Raw genomic sequence first — 15,285 nt, 5'->3', positions numbered from 1 at the left:
GGACTACGTAACAACACCCCCTCACTTAACATGTTACAACAACACACTTATTTACTCAGGCTACAATAACTTTCCCACTGGACTCAATACATGCACTTTGCACACCCCAACACACACACACACACACACACACACACACACACACACACACACACACACACACACACACACACACACACATTTCTTAAGGTAGGTAGTTAGTATATATTCCTGATGTATTTATTTATATTAATATTTATTTTGAGATGTATATATTATATATATTGTAAATACCATATATTCTATTTCTGTACCATTGGTTTTTTTGCACCACAAGACCAAGATCATGGATGACTAAGCCGCTGCAAAAAATGTACCACAGACACATAGAGGAAATCCCTGACATAAAGAAATCCTACCAGTGGATAGAAAAAGCTTGCTTAGAGGCCAGCACAGAGGCAATGATAATAGCAGCACCAGAACAGAGCCTAAACACAAGATCCAGACATTTACCAAAAGCAGCACAAGAAAATAGAGAAGTGCTAGGGGCTGAAAGAACTGCTGCTAGAAGGTATAGTCCAAATTGGTTCTTGCGGTAATAAGAGTATTAAGAGCCAGGCACAACACTGGAGGTCTCTATCCAGAATAGTGCAGTCCTAGGAACAACTAAGACAGTGCGCAGAACCCTCTAACACCCATGTCTCTGGTTGAGGACCCGAGCTCAAGGATCAAGCACATACCACCCCCAGAAGAAGATTTTAACATTACGTGTTTTTACAGATAGAAGGAAATTGTGAGTTACTTTTGCAAGATAAGTTTGCCGATGCACAAAATGTGCCTAAATAGAATACTTTAGGTAATAAGTTTATGGGTAACTTTTTTTTAATCTAACAAACAAATATAGATATGAAAAGAAATAAACTAAAATAGAAAACAGCTGTAGTCATGTTGTTTTTCATACATATCAGCATCTTCAGTGGGGTTTATTGTGAACATTTAAAAAAGACTTTTGATGAGTTTGGCTAGCAAAAAGTTCTCACGTTTACTCATTTTTATCAGTCTGATAGTTTAAAAGTGTGGCAGGGTGTGGTTTGTGGCTCAGCTGCAGGGGAGGAGTGGAGCAGTGGTGTCAGGGTGTGGTGTCAGGGGAGGCTGACGCACACCTCAGCTCCATCAGCTGATCATGTCTCCCATGTAAAAGATGTGCTGGGACCTGAAATGGTGCGTTGTGTGTATGTAGCAGCTGAAAAGCTGCAACAAAAAATCCCAAACAATAAAACATCTAGCAACGTGCAAGCTGTGTGTGTGTGTGTGTGTGTGTGTGTCCTCATTCATGTCACAAAAAGTTAATCAGATTCTCAGAAAAAATGAGTGGACATATTCTTATGTTTCCTTTTGTGAATGCTGTCTGTAAACAAATTAATGACAAATTATTTTAGCTCTAACTTCTGTTATCTGGGTTCTCGAGAAAGTTAGAACTCAAAATGTGCCACTTCTGCACAGGCACAATTCACACACAGTGATCACAAATATTTAATGATCTTTATAGCTACCCACCTTGCAAAACACAAACTTTATGATTCAACACCATGTGACACATTTAGGGGACATATGTAAATTGTACCAAAAAAGAAAGAACTGGGTTACAGTATACTCAAATGGGAAGGACCTGAGAAAGCGTTGTAGCCTGCAAACTCACCATTATTTTTTAACTTATTTGTAGTCAAACTGAAATTAGGCTTAAACTTCCCTTCAACTCTCCCCACCACTAACTATATTTAAAACACATAAAACAAAGTATCATCAGTTTAGCTAAACTAATAAATTTAGAATTAAATACTGAACATCAACCTCAACTCAAACCTATACTATAAAGAAATGGTGTAAGATCAGTGAATCAAAATTGTGCTAAACACTCATTCAAATTATCAATGGTTAAAATCTCCTTAAGAGTTTCTAGAATTTGTATAAGAGTCCAAATTAAGTACGGATGACCTTTTTTAATAGTACACAGACATTAAATGACTAGCGCATCACACTTCATGGCGGTGGTGGCCAAGCAAAATCTTTTGAGGTCAACACTTCTAGCCAGCCTTCTTTCAAAAATACTGGCTAATGGAGTAAGCCTACAAGATGTCTCTAGTAGCTGTATGGGTAGTAACATTGTGTCTGTTCAGGCAGTGTATTGGATACTGGAGCCAGTCATCTCTGATTTCATTCTGCTGAAAGTGGGCACAGCTGCACTGACCAATGCTGAAATCCTCCCCACCCCAAGACAACTGCACTGCTACGCACATAAGGGCTATGCTGTATGCGTGAAAGAGCTCCAGGCACAATGCTAATGAAATGGATTAAGCTAGGCTGCATAACTTTGATATACTAGCAGTCAGGCAGCACAGCATTGATGGCTCTCTCTATGCACAAAGGAATTCCAGAAAAGCAGATCTGCTGCTTGAAATCCCTGAAAAAAACAGTCAGGCTTTAGCGCAGTATTTATTTGCAAACACATGCGATTTTGACGTCAATTCTCTCTTTTTAGAATTGGTGTAAATGGAACTAAATGAGATGTATAAATATGAGCAGTCATATACTCAGTTTTCTTTAAGCTAATTAATTTAGAAAGTTTTTAAAGTTATAGCATCCAAGTCTGTCGTAGAGTTGTTTGTCGTCAGAACATATTTTCAGTACTGCTAGTGCAGTACTTTTGCCTTTTTACTCTTTAAAAGCAAAGGAAAACAAAAGAAAACAAACAAAAAAAACAAACAAAAAAAACCAAGAGAGAGTTTCGAAGCTAGGAGCTTTGTACTTTGATTTCACCTACTGTGAAAGTATTGAAGATGTCAAAGATAAGCATAGGTCTGAAACTCTCAAACGGTTCCTATCTGACCATTACTCAGTGTTTACAGCTAGTAACCTTTGCAGTTGGTGGTTTAAACCACCAAAATATGGAGATGGGTGATTTTGAGAGGTGCAAATTATTAAACCCATTGACATCTCTCGGTCACTATTTTTTGTCCTCCTTTTGCAAGATAGTTCAAATCTAGAGTTTAAGATTGTAAAACCCCAACAGCATTTAGGTCTATGAAAGACGTCCAAATTTAAAGCACAACAGGAATAAAGTTCAAATCTACCAGAAGAGCTACACTGAAAAAACAAACAAAAACATTTTATGTATATTTTTTTCTATAGCAGATTCTTGTGCAGTCATTTACAGTTATTACATAAAAATATCACACAAATCAGTACAATACAATACCTTCTCTATGAGCAAAACACGATCATGCCACGGCTGTCGATCCGTCCTTCGGTGTATGAGGTTGATATGTCCAGTAGTTAAAAAAAAAAAGACAAGAAAAGGAAAAAGTGTTATCCCCCTGAAACCGCGTAAGAAATAAATCATAAACTGAAATTAAAATTAAAAATAACTAGTGGAAAGCGCATTAGTCGAATCGTTTTCTCAGATTTCTACAACGTTTCGTCGCCAGAACGATAAACTTTTCCCATTGTCAAAATACTGGTGACCAAGTATGTGACGTCATTGATGCGGCATCAACAGCATCTTTCTGAGGGTTGTGTAGCAACACTTTGACTCTGCTGCCACCTGCCGCAAAACACCATCCCATTAGAAACACACGATGAGTACGTCTCATCTACACAGAACAGGAACACAAACAGAATATACAATACAAACCAAGGACTCATAATAGCATAATTAAAATTTACACGGTATACTGAAATAAAAAAAGAAAATGATTTTTTTTCTTTTACATTTAATTCTATTGATATAATTATTCTAAAAGATAACAGGGATAAAAGTAATATCCCAGTGGTAGAAGCTTTATTAATGTAATAAGGCCCCAGGTAAAATTTCTTGCTCAATAAATTGTATGTATAGTCTCTGTTGTCAGCAAATCAGAGAATGATGTTTAAAATTCAACACTTAAACAGCCTAAACCTAGAGAGTTGTTGGTTTTTTAGATTTTAAATATGCATTTTGACATTGATCAGAGTAAGTGGAGCATCACATTTATTTATGTGTTCAACAAATAAATATTAACGTTAATCATAAAATAAAGGAAACCTCATTGTGAGTAGATAGAATTGCATTGTTTGCTGTAAAAGGCAAAACAGTAATCTGCTAGTAAACAGTAAGCTGCAGATTAGAAGGAATGAAATTGTGCTTCTTGTTGTTCTAGACAAAATAAATAAGCTGTGCTTTGGTCTCCCTCTGCTAACCGTTGCCTTCTAGAGCTCACATATGAGCTTTTGCCTTTATAAAGATAAAGGTTGTGAAGTTGGTCATTTAAAATAGCTACGTCTTCTTTTTCAGTAGATTTCATTTGGAGTAATGAGACATTCAATTTTGGAAATCAAAGTTTGTTCTTCCCTTTTTATGTTTCAGGTTAAATTACTGCTATAGTTCTAAGGAAATTAAAAGATTTCCCAGTAAACACAGAAGCTGTTTTCATCAGTTATTTTGTGGAGAAAGAAGGACGCTATTCTCAACATGAGGTATAACAGCCTAATGCTCTAAAGCAGATAGCCCCTCACTTCTCCCTGGCTGGTTTTTCCCCAGTTTGTTTTCCCTCTGTCTCTCCATTTTGGTTATCGCTCTCTTTCTCACTCCCTCTCTGTCTGTTGATGTTGTTGTCTGCATTTATGGGCATGACTAATCCAGGGTTCCCCCTCTGGCAATTCAGCTGGCAGTCAATCTTTGCTGACTTGTTGAGCTACACAGTGAAACCCTGGCTTCTTCTTTTCTGTGTATTTGCACAGCTCCTGTTTTCCCTGGATGTTTACCATGTGTTAATACAACCTGCAACTCGGGTGTAAGTACCCTATAACCACATGTAATTTTCCGTCACAAGTCAGGTTTTTACAGGAAACACTGAAATAATGACACTGTTAGACATGCAACTAAGGCGTAAGTATCCTGTAATTGTGCCTAATATCAAGTGGCAAGTCAGGTTTTTACAGGAAACAATGACATAATTACATTGTAAGTACCTTGTACTTTTGGGGGCATGGGTCGTATTATGACGTCACAATCAGAGTCCCTGCAACAGTATTTGATAGTTTTCTTTTCTGGACATGAAAAATCTTAATTTAATAATATTACTTTAACCATTTAACAATTCAGAAAAGTTACAGGGTTAATTTTTATGCTGTGCAAGGCAAGTCTCTAAGCTTGTTGTTAGGTAATACTTTAAAATTTAACTTAGCTGTATGTTATTAACCCATCCTAGAAGCAAAAATCTAATTTTGTAGCTAAATAATTTTATTAAAGGTTGTCTGTCTCTATGTGTTAACCTTGCTATAGAGTTGCAACCTATCCAGGAGGTACCCTGCCTTTGTGTATGTCAGCTGAGATAGGCTCTCTAACTAATAGTCATTTCACATATTGTCACAATGCTTTTTTATTATAACTGGTCAACTATACTTTCTATAATAAATAAATAAATATATATATATATATATATAAATACGGAGTAATGAACTGTAGTCAGGTAGTGGCAGTACAGCTATTATGGAGTGATCCAGTTTTTCCATTTTAATCAATAATCATAATCAGGAATGCCCATAGTTTAATGGCACAATTTTTGGTTTAAACATATTTACATACCACACTTTCTTGTATTAGGGAAGGATTGCAAAGTTAGTCAAACAAGCATTAGAAAATTTTTTTAAAGAGCAACAGTAAAGAGTAAAGAGAGTAAATATTAAGGCATTACACTCGTTTAACTTCAGTAAGATGAATAGTGTTTCTCTTTTCCAGAAAAAAAACTATCCTGTGACTCTTTTTCTTCAAACTTACAGTACGATTTAAATTCCATGCTGTCTTTCAAACAAACATCAACATCTCCCTGTGTGCTAGGACCTCGAAAAACTACTGTGAAATATCTAAATGACCAGAAAATATAATGACAAAAAATATATATCCATGTGTTTTTCTGACTCATTTTCAACTGTCCAGAGATTGTAGGGTCTAATCTCCTAACAACAAGTAACTGCAACAAAAGTTCTGTGTGCTACATATGCAGAGTGATTTCATCTCCTCCACTCTATTCAGAACTGCAGGGCAATGTGGCGGCTTCCACATTGCTATGTATTTTTAATGGATTAATTCAAAGTTTATGAAGGCGCATCATTTTCTTGGAAGATGTAATTGCATGCTGATCTGTGGTGGTTGTAGCTCAGGTGGTAGAACAGGACATCTACTGATAGGAAGGTTGGTGGTTTGATCCATGGCTGCATGCCAAATATCCTTGGGACATGCAAGATACTAAGCCAAAGTTGCACTCTGATGTATCTTTCGGGGTGTGAATGTTAGCTCGAAAACACTTAAAAGCAAAGAAGAATGTGCTTCTGTGAATGTGACATCCTGTATAAAGCGCTCTGAGTGCTCTGGGAGAGTAGCAAAGCCCTATATGAGAAACAGTCTACTTACCATTTAATCTATGTATATTTATGAGTACAGCATTCTTTTGTCTTTTAAATAACCTCAAAAACAATGGACTCTACATTCAACAGACTTTCAGTGTTTTTTTTCATAATTCACTTGTACCTGTGGAAATAAAATAAATATAAGAAGATCTATAAGAAGAAACAAAAATTAAACACTTCTTTTTGTTTGTTTTGGTATGTTTCACAGATTTGATTCTACAACTGAACATGTATAATCATTTTCTCCATCTGCATTGGTTCTGTAGATTGTCAATAGCTTGACAGAAAAAGCTATGGGAAGGCATAGTGCTGGGCTTTTCTTAACAAAACACAAAAACTTTAATCAACATCGCATAATCTGAGTGGAAAATAAAGTGACTATATTTTAATAATTATATTTTTGTACATCAATCCAATACAGTAAGGAAGATTATCCATCCATCCATTTTCTTCCGCTTATCCGGGGCCGGATCGCGGGGGCACCAGCCCAAGCAGAGAAGCCCAGACCTCCCTCCCTGGCGTTCCCAGGCCAGCTGAGAGATATAATCTCTCCAGCGTCCTGGGTCTGGAAAACCTCGCCCAGGAGGTGCCCAGGGGGCATCCTTGTCAGATGCCCGAACCATCTCAACTGGCTCCTTTTGATGTGGAAAGATTAATATATTTAAATCTGTGAGAGCCACAGGTGTTGTGATAGATTAAATACAGAAAACCTATCCGGTGTTCCAGGTTAACTGGTTGGATTTGTTTACATATTCCATGCTCTGAGTTCCAGATGTTTGATCCTGGTCTTCTCTCTCTGTCTCTCTCTCTGTTAGTGTGTCATGCGATTTGACAAGAGGTCTCCAGCTCATGCAAATATTATCTTCAGGCAACAATGAAATTATTATTATTATTATTTTTAAATCAAAAAGTCTTCTGCTCTGTCTCCTACCTCTGTCTTTCTATAACATAAAAAACGAGCCAACATTTTTTTTTCGACTCGTACCTCGAGTTGACTGACTCAGGAAACACGCAAACGTGATGTAAAAATTTTAAGTGGGCAGCTGCTACTCTATATAACGTGATGTTATGGCAAACTTCTGCACAAAATCAGCAAATGTAGCTTGTTCCTCAGGGCAGAGCTACAGCAGCTTGTGTTTGCCCTCAGACTGACTGATCTAATTTAAAAATGTCAAACGGAATTTAAAAGGAATGAATCTTGACAAACCGCATGACACACTGACAGACAGAAGCCCATTCAGTAAAAATGACGAATCTGCGGATCCAACATCTGAAACACTGAGAGTGGAATATGTAAACGAATCTAACCAGTTAATATAAAAACCAGTTGGAACCACCTGGAACACCGGGACTATTACGAGGCTCCATAATCCGCAATTGCAGTTTAAAAAAAAGAAAGAAAGAAAGGAAAAAAGGTCCATTGGAGTAAACGGAGATGACGCGACTCTTCCATTTAACCGATCTGCTTTAGCCCAGATCCGCTGAAATGAGACCAGATCCCTGCACCTCGACCATTCCATTCAATTTAACCGACCAGTTCCGCACGAATGAAACGGACTGCGCGATAGCACAGCTGATAATGCGTTTATTTTTCAGCCTAACCAACTGGAATATTGCGGGTTTATTGTGAAGAGATGGTTATAAAATTGTGGCGTGGTAAGGTCTTATAATGCTCATGCACGTCAAATACCAGAGAAAATATATATATTTGTATGATTCGTCAGTCTACGGTGATAAAGCTTTTATTTTGTATTGGCAATCATTTTAAAAGTTGTTAGAGAAAAGGATACTTTCAAAACAAAAGTATTGACATTTTGTTATATTTGTTACTCCTTAGACCAATGTTAATTTTCGAAGGTTTTATACACCGTTGTAATTTGCATGTCGTGGTTAATCAGTTGGTTTTTATTAAAACAAACAAACGAGAAAACTATTGCTGCAAGTTTATGGACATTTGCTTTTATTCTGAAAAGGAAATACGACTGGAAGTCGATTTGTTTTTGTTGACGGACGACAAGATAGCGGTCCCAGATGAGGACAAAATCATTTAACCCCCAAAGAAACTAAAATACAAATATTCAGTACAGACGTCATGGGACGGCCGGGGACAGGCTAACATGTTTCTTAATGTTGTGAAGGAAATGCCCCGCTACGTGACTTATGCTACTAAAACGGAAACTTCCTGCTCCATAGGGATAGCATGCTTCACAGATTAGCACCACCCTTACAGCGTCAGCAATCATACATTTGGTCCCCGTTAACCGCAGAACTGTACTCTTCGTAGGATACGAAAATGGCTGTTAAGTCCAGAAGATCGTGGACGACCGTGATCTTCGGCGTCTTTCTCGGATTCACAGCGTCCTCTTGGCTCATTTTACCTCAGGTTCTGGAAAGTAAAAGGAAAAGATCTGCCATGTGTTTGTACTACAGTGACTCCGCCGTTGCTATAGGTGCTGACATCCACGGGAAGTCCGTGTCAGTCAAAGATCTGGACAGTCCGGAGGAGAACAGGTTATTCAGTACGAAGAACAGCAGTGCACATTTAGGCAGAACCCAAAGCAAACCAAAGCGTTTCATTTATGTTGGCGTGATGACAGCCAAAAAATACCTGACGTCTCGAGCACGGGCTGCGTATGAGACATGGGCGGCTTCTATACCCGGGAAGGTGGAGTTCTTCTCGAGCGCTGGGTCTGGGACCGTCCACGCGCCTGCTCCCCTCCCTGTGGTTTCGCTGGCAGGTGTTGATGATTCCTATCCACCACAGAAGAAATCATTCATGATGCTAAAGTACATCCATGACCATTACCTGGATAAATTCGAGTGGTTCATGCGGGCAGATGATGATGTTTATATAAGAGGTGCTTATTTTGGGAGTGAATTTGATGCCAGTGCAGTTTGTTTATTTGTCACAGAAAAATGGAACATGCTATGCATTATGCAATATTGTGTCGCTTTAGTGAAAACAACATCTCTTTGAAATTACTGAGATAAATTAATGTAGTCTCATTTTAGGCAACCAAAGCTACGATTGTACACTTTGCTAAGTTGTTAATATTTTTCATCCAGCTACAAAGTGTAAAAAGAGTGTTTAAAAAAAAAAAAACAGTGGGTTACATGCTTACATACTTTGAGTCTTTATCTTGAGAGATAAGTAAGATAAAGGCATGCACACATACACGTCTAGAATACATACATTTTGCCATTTTTGATAACAGTTATTTCTTACAACTCACTTTCTGCTAGGTGGGAAGCTGGAATTGTTCTTGCGGTCACTCAACAGCAGTCAGCCCCATTACCTTGGCCAGACAGGGCTGGGCACAGCTGAAGAATTAGGACGACTGGCTCTAGAACCCGGAGAAAACTTTTGCATGGGAGGTCCTGGGATGATCTTTAGTAGAGAGGTGTTACGCAGGATGGTCCCTCACATCAGTACCTGTCTAAGGGAGATGTACACCACCCATGAGGATGTGGAAGTAGGGCGTTGTGTACGACGCTTTGGAGGCACACAGTGTGTATGGTCTTATGAGGTAAGACTTGAATCTGCGTGTGTGTATGTGTGAGAGATTGTGTTTCAGGTCATTAGCATGTGGCAGATCGAGAAAACTTCACATGGGGAGGCAAAGGACGGGCAGAGGTGTAGGCAGGGTGGCACACACTTCTTCAGTGGGGTATGTGAAAATCCCCTATATGTACATGGAGTCAAGAAAATATCCACAAAAACACTTTAAAACTATTTGCTATATCATTCTTCTAAGAAAACAAAGACATTTTTTGAGTAGGTAGGTTTAGACTATTCGTTTTTACAAGTATTTTAAAGACATAAAAGTTGTGGTGGGCCTCTACAGCAGAGGGGCAGTGTGCCCCTCACACCCCCATGTAGATCCACCCCTGTTCTTAGCATATTGGATTATTTCTTTTTTGTCAGACTTCTAAAATCTGTGAGTGATCCTTCCAGTCAGTATTTTCCTATATATTCACAGATATCACAGATATTAATTGATATTTTCTTGGAGGTCACCCAACTGTACTGTCCCTCTGTGAAATGGTACCTTATCGTAGTGGAGTGGTTTGTGTGTCCCAGGGATACCAGGGGCTGTGTTGCCCTGGTAGGGTCTCCTATGGCAAATTAGTTCTGGTTGAGGGAACAGACAAAGAGCAATTCAAAAACCCCTATGTGCAGAGGATTGAGGGAACTGTTCATCCTGCCCGGGATAGGGTTGCTGGATCCCCACACTAGAGATTGGGACCGAAGAGGGTGCCCGAGGGCCCGGCTTTAGTCCATGGAGCCCAGCTGGGCCCAGCCTGAAAAAGGGACATAGGCCCCCCTTCCGAGGCCGCGTCCCGCATGAGGCACCATAGGCGTCAGGTGCAATGAGTGCTGGATGGCAGCCAGGACGGAGACCCTGGCAGACCAATCCCCAGCTACCAAGGCCAGCAAGCAATTAGGACATGGAATGTATTTTGTTTCGTGAAAGAAAAATAATTGTCTTGTTGTTTAACAAATTTGAATTGCTAATGATATATATCATCCAGCTCTAATCAACAATGTTGTGTGTATTGATGCTTGGACATCCATACTCTTATTACTTTTAAATTCTTTCCGTAGATGCAGCAACTGTTCTATGAAAACTATGAACACAACAAAAAAGGCTTCATTGAAGAACTTCACAGTCGCAAGATCCACAATGCCATTACGCTCCATCCCAACAAAAGTCCTGCCTACCAGTACCGGCTCCACAACTACATGCTCAGCTGTGAGATCTCAAGGCTCCGTTACCGCACGATCCTACTCCATCGTGAAGGCCTACATATGAGTTATCTTAGTGATACAGAAATACTGTGGGAGGACCAACAGCTGGGGTCTCCACCTTCCTACATGCGCTATGTGCCCAGTGAGAGAAATGATGTCACTGAGTGGGATTTCCTGACAGGCCAACATATTTATTCTGCCATTGAAAACAAGATGGCTAGGCAAAGCCTTGGAAAATTGCTTCGGACTGCCCTTGAAGACAATATTATACTAGAGGTCATGGAAATGATTAATGAAAATTCAAAGACACGTGGCCATGTAATTGACTTTAAAGAGATTCAGTATGGCTACTACAGGGTGGATCCAATACATGGTGCAGAATACGTCTTAGACTTGTTGCTTCTGTACAAAAAACACAAGGGACGTAAAATAACTCTGCCTGTGAGGCGGCATGCTTACCTTCAACAGTCCTTCAGCCGACCTTTCTTTAGTGAAGCTGAAGATCTAAATGTTTCAGAACTTATGGCTGCCATCAACTCTGAATCCCAATCCCTGTCATTCCTATCCAACTCTCTGAAGTTCTTGTCACCTTTCCAGTTCTATGAGTCAACAAGAGAAATGTGGGAGCAAAGCCAGAAAAAGATCAGCATTCTCGTCCCACTGTCTGGTCGCTATGGCACTTTTATTCGGTTTATGGAGAACTTTGAGAAAGTGTGTTTGATACCTAAACAAAATGTTCAGCTCTGCATCATTTTGGTGGACAATGTAAACAATAAGAATATAAAAAAGCATATTCATTTAATAATGGACTATAAGAGAAAGTATCCTAAAGCTGATATGTCTGTAATCCCCATGACAGGAAATTTTTCACGAGGGCTGGCTCTAGAGCTGGGTTCGTCACAGCTTGATAATGACACTTTACTGTTCCTCTGTGATGTTGATCTAATCTTTAGTGGTGATGCTCTGCAGCGCTGCAGAGATAATGCTATTCAAGGGAGACAGGTCTATTTTCCTGTTATCTTTAGCCAATACAGCCCTAAGATTGTGTACGGTGAAAAAGCCCCAAGTGAAAACAACTTTGTGCTCACCAAGAAAAGTGGCTTTTGGCGTGATTATGGCTTTGGAACCACCTGTGTTTTTAAGAGCGATTTACTAAAAGCTGGAGGTTTTGATACATCCATCCTAGGCTGGGGGTTGGAAGATGTAGACTTCTACACCAAGGTTATTAATTCTGGTTTAAAGGTTTTACGCAGTCAAGAACCAGGAATTGTCCACGTTTATCATCCTATCAATTGCAATTCAAGCCTTGAACAGAAGCAATATAAAATGTGTCTTGGGTCAAGAGCAAGTGCATTTGCATCAGCTGTGCAGTTAGCAGAGATGTGGCTTGAGAAACACATAGAGGTAGGCTATAACAGAACTTCATCCTGATACTTCAACTTTCCAGGACTCCTCTACTTTCTGTTCTGCTTAAACGCAGATAGCTATGCACTGTGGGGCCCAAGGCAGTCATGTCTCTAAAACTGAGTGTACTCTAACCAATGAAATGGTACTAGACACAGCTTAACCAGCAGGAGATAGACCAATGTTGAAGACACCAAAAGGAGATAGAACAGATCTGCACCCAATTTAGTGCAGAAGCAAGGCCAACTATCTGCTTCTTTACTTTATTCCAAACCAGCTGGAAAATTGGAAAAAATGAGAAAAATAAATATTTGTTATATGTAATAGCTAAATGTAGCTGATTGTTATTTGTACAGTTATGCATCACTCTCTACTAGTCTCCTTTTTATACCCGGATATAAATTAACTACTTGCTAATCTGGGTAAGTTGAGGAATTAATTAAATGACCCAAAGAACAAGTTGCATTATTCAAAATACTTGGCAATTAAAAAGTACTATCAGAAAATGAAATCAACAGAAATTATTGATATGGTAAGTGAGATTTGTAAATGCTGGAAGTTATTCATAGAGTGATATTTTACTTTGCTACAAGTTTGAGTCTGTAGCATAATTGTCGCCTACAACAATTATGCTGCCTACAACTCAGTGAGTCAGTGAATTAGATAATTTGTTGTTTCTCTCCATAAGTTCTCATTGAGCAGCATGGTGTGCTGCGCTAAACAATCTGTATGTATGTTTAGGTGAGCGATTTGGTACTGCTGTATTGATCTACGGTAAACTAATCTACCTTAATCTCCCACTGCAGTTTAGAAATAGGCTCGTGCAGAAGCTGAAGCTGAGCCCGTGTAGTTACTGTCTGTCCACATTTCTTGTATGCTTCTGTTCTAGAAATAAGTCCTGCTCAGCTGTCTTATTTCCAGTCTCAAGTCTAAATATAATGTTGCTTTCATTAATTTTAGAGTATCATAATTCAGCAGCTTCACTGCCATCATTTTACTCAATCAAAACCTAGGAAGATGCACTAAGACAGAACCTCATTCTCAGTTACCCAGGATGCATACAATAAATGTAGGCACAGCTTAAATCAAATACCAATGAAAAATGATATTATAGCTTTATAAATTAAAAAAAATTATTGTAAACACCAAAAGGACCCGAGACACTCAGCGTTGCACGTTGTGTGCATTTATGTACAACTGTGCCTTTCACTTTGCTGCCCCAGCAGCTTCCCAGTTGTTGCCACCTCCAACTCCAGCCTCCCTGGCACTACCCCCTGAACCTCCATCACACTTATATTTTTACATTATAAATAAATAAATAATCATTTCTGTGATTAAACCAAAGGTAAAGTGACACGCTGCATCTAAAGGCTTGAAAGTGGAATGCACTACCTACCAATAAATAAAATACTCAGTTAAAGGCAGGATAACCACTTTCACAATACTTTCTTATTCATGCACAAAAGATTTTTTTTTCTGCAAAACAAATCAAAAACATCTTACAATTTCAGACACAGCATTTATAAGCTTAGATAATTATGTGTTATAATGCACTTTAAGTTTGCCATGCAGCCAGATGGTGAGGTATTGTTTTATTAATTTGAAGAATTAAAGTACTATACTAACCAGTTTTTGCATTTTAAAACAGACATTTTAACTTTTGTACAGTTTAAGATCAATTTCAGCATAAGGTTTACAGCTCTCTGTAACTCTAGAGCTGATATAAGCAGTAGTATTTATTATAAAAATGAGATTTGATTGTAAAATATAAGCAAATGTCTAAATCTTGTTTTAGACTGAAGTCCTGTTTCTGAATTAAATATAGGCTTTCTCCCCTGACTGATTAAGCAATGATTGGGTGACCTTTAAAATCATTTAGACATTTGAGGTAAATCTAGTACAGGGTTGGTTGAAAATTCAATTTTTAATTATTTCACGTTGATTTAATGATGTTCATGTGGAACTGCAAAGTTTGAATGCTGTTAATTTACTGGCTCTGAATTTTTTTTTATTGTTTTATTGACCATTTTTATTGTAATTATCCTTAGTGTAAATGATTGATTTTAATTCTTAATAGAAGATGTGTGATTATCCTTTATTGGTTCTATTTTTATTTTTGTTGTTGTTAAATGTGACTACAGAAGTCATTAGGACAGACTCTAGAAAAGCTGAAATTACACACAAATGAAAAACAAATCAACTTTTCAGTTTTCAAGACAGTGATCTGGAACCAACTGAAATTTGAGTGTCATTCTATTTCCTTCCTTTGCCCACTACAACAGTTAGTTTAACTTGCTAGTTTTTGCACCGTCTCAAAACAGTGCCCCAAAAGGCTCTGCCTGCACTGGTGGCAAAACAAAGCTCTCCACCAGATGTCACAGCTCCACACACAGTTGGTTTTTGAAGCTTGAAGTTGGTGAGTTCTTGGCCAAGCCTTTTGATTGGTTGACTGATTATGCAGCACTTTCTGGTATAAATATTTTGAGCCACCCCTGTTCCTGTCAGTTCAGGCAGACCTCTAGCACCTGTAATAAAGCTATTTTTCGCTGGCGTCTTTCACGCATGGGATGTTCTTCTGATGGTGCATTCTGATAATGCTGCAGTTTCTCTTTGTATGTTTTCTTTGTATTTTGCCACAGAAAATTGTTGGGCTAAATAAAGGACACTTTGTTAGCCATGAGCCATTTTGCATGAATTTGTATCTACAA

The 15,285-nt window shown here is 38.6% G+C and overlaps 2 protein-coding genes across 2 annotated transcripts in view; one reads left to right on the top strand and one right to left on the bottom strand.

Annotated features, from left to right (window-relative positions):
• The window catches only part of megf10 (multiple EGF-like-domains 10), a 56,203-nt gene extending 52,730 nt beyond the window's left edge, over positions 1-3,473 (bottom strand). Inside the window, exon 1 of the mRNA XM_012915985.3 lies at positions 3,236-3,473. The gene's annotated coding sequence lies outside the window, so the exon portion shown is untranslated. The remainder of the gene's footprint in view (positions 1-3,235) is intronic.
• Positions 3,474-8,716: 5,243 nt separating this feature from the next.
• Positions 8,717-15,257, top strand: LOC101473522 (chondroitin sulfate synthase 3). Its single transcript, XM_004575037.4, has 3 exons — positions 8,717-9,281; positions 9,667-9,950; positions 11,030-15,257. Exons 1-3 carry the CDS (start codon positions 8,717-8,719, stop codon positions 12,602-12,604), a joined length of 2,424 nt encoding a protein of 807 aa, XP_004575094.1. The 3' UTR covers positions 12,605-15,257.
• Positions 15,258-15,285: the final 28 nt, after the last annotated feature.

This window comes from Maylandia zebra, linkage group LG7 (assembly GCF_041146795.1).
Source record: "Maylandia zebra isolate NMK-2024a linkage group LG7, Mzebra_GT3a, whole genome shotgun sequence".
Lineage (NCBI taxonomy): Eukaryota > Metazoa > Chordata > Actinopteri > Cichliformes > Cichlidae > Maylandia > Maylandia zebra.
This window is presented reverse-complemented; position numbering and strand designations above follow the sequence as displayed.

Excerpts from the sequence above, each read along its gene's own strand:
- LOC101473522 (XM_004575037.4), top strand. The coding sequence starts at position 8,717 with ATGGCTGTTAAGTCCAGAAGATCGTGGACGACCGTGATCTTCGGCGTC. Across the intron at positions 9,282-9,666 it reads TGATGATGTTTATATAAGAG|GTGGGAAGCTGGAATTGTTC; the intron begins GTGCTTATTTTG and ends ACTTTCTGCTAG. Across the intron at positions 9,951-11,029 it reads AGTGTGTATGGTCTTATGAG|ATGCAGCAACTGTTCTATGA; the intron begins GTAAGACTTGAA and ends TTCTTTCCGTAG.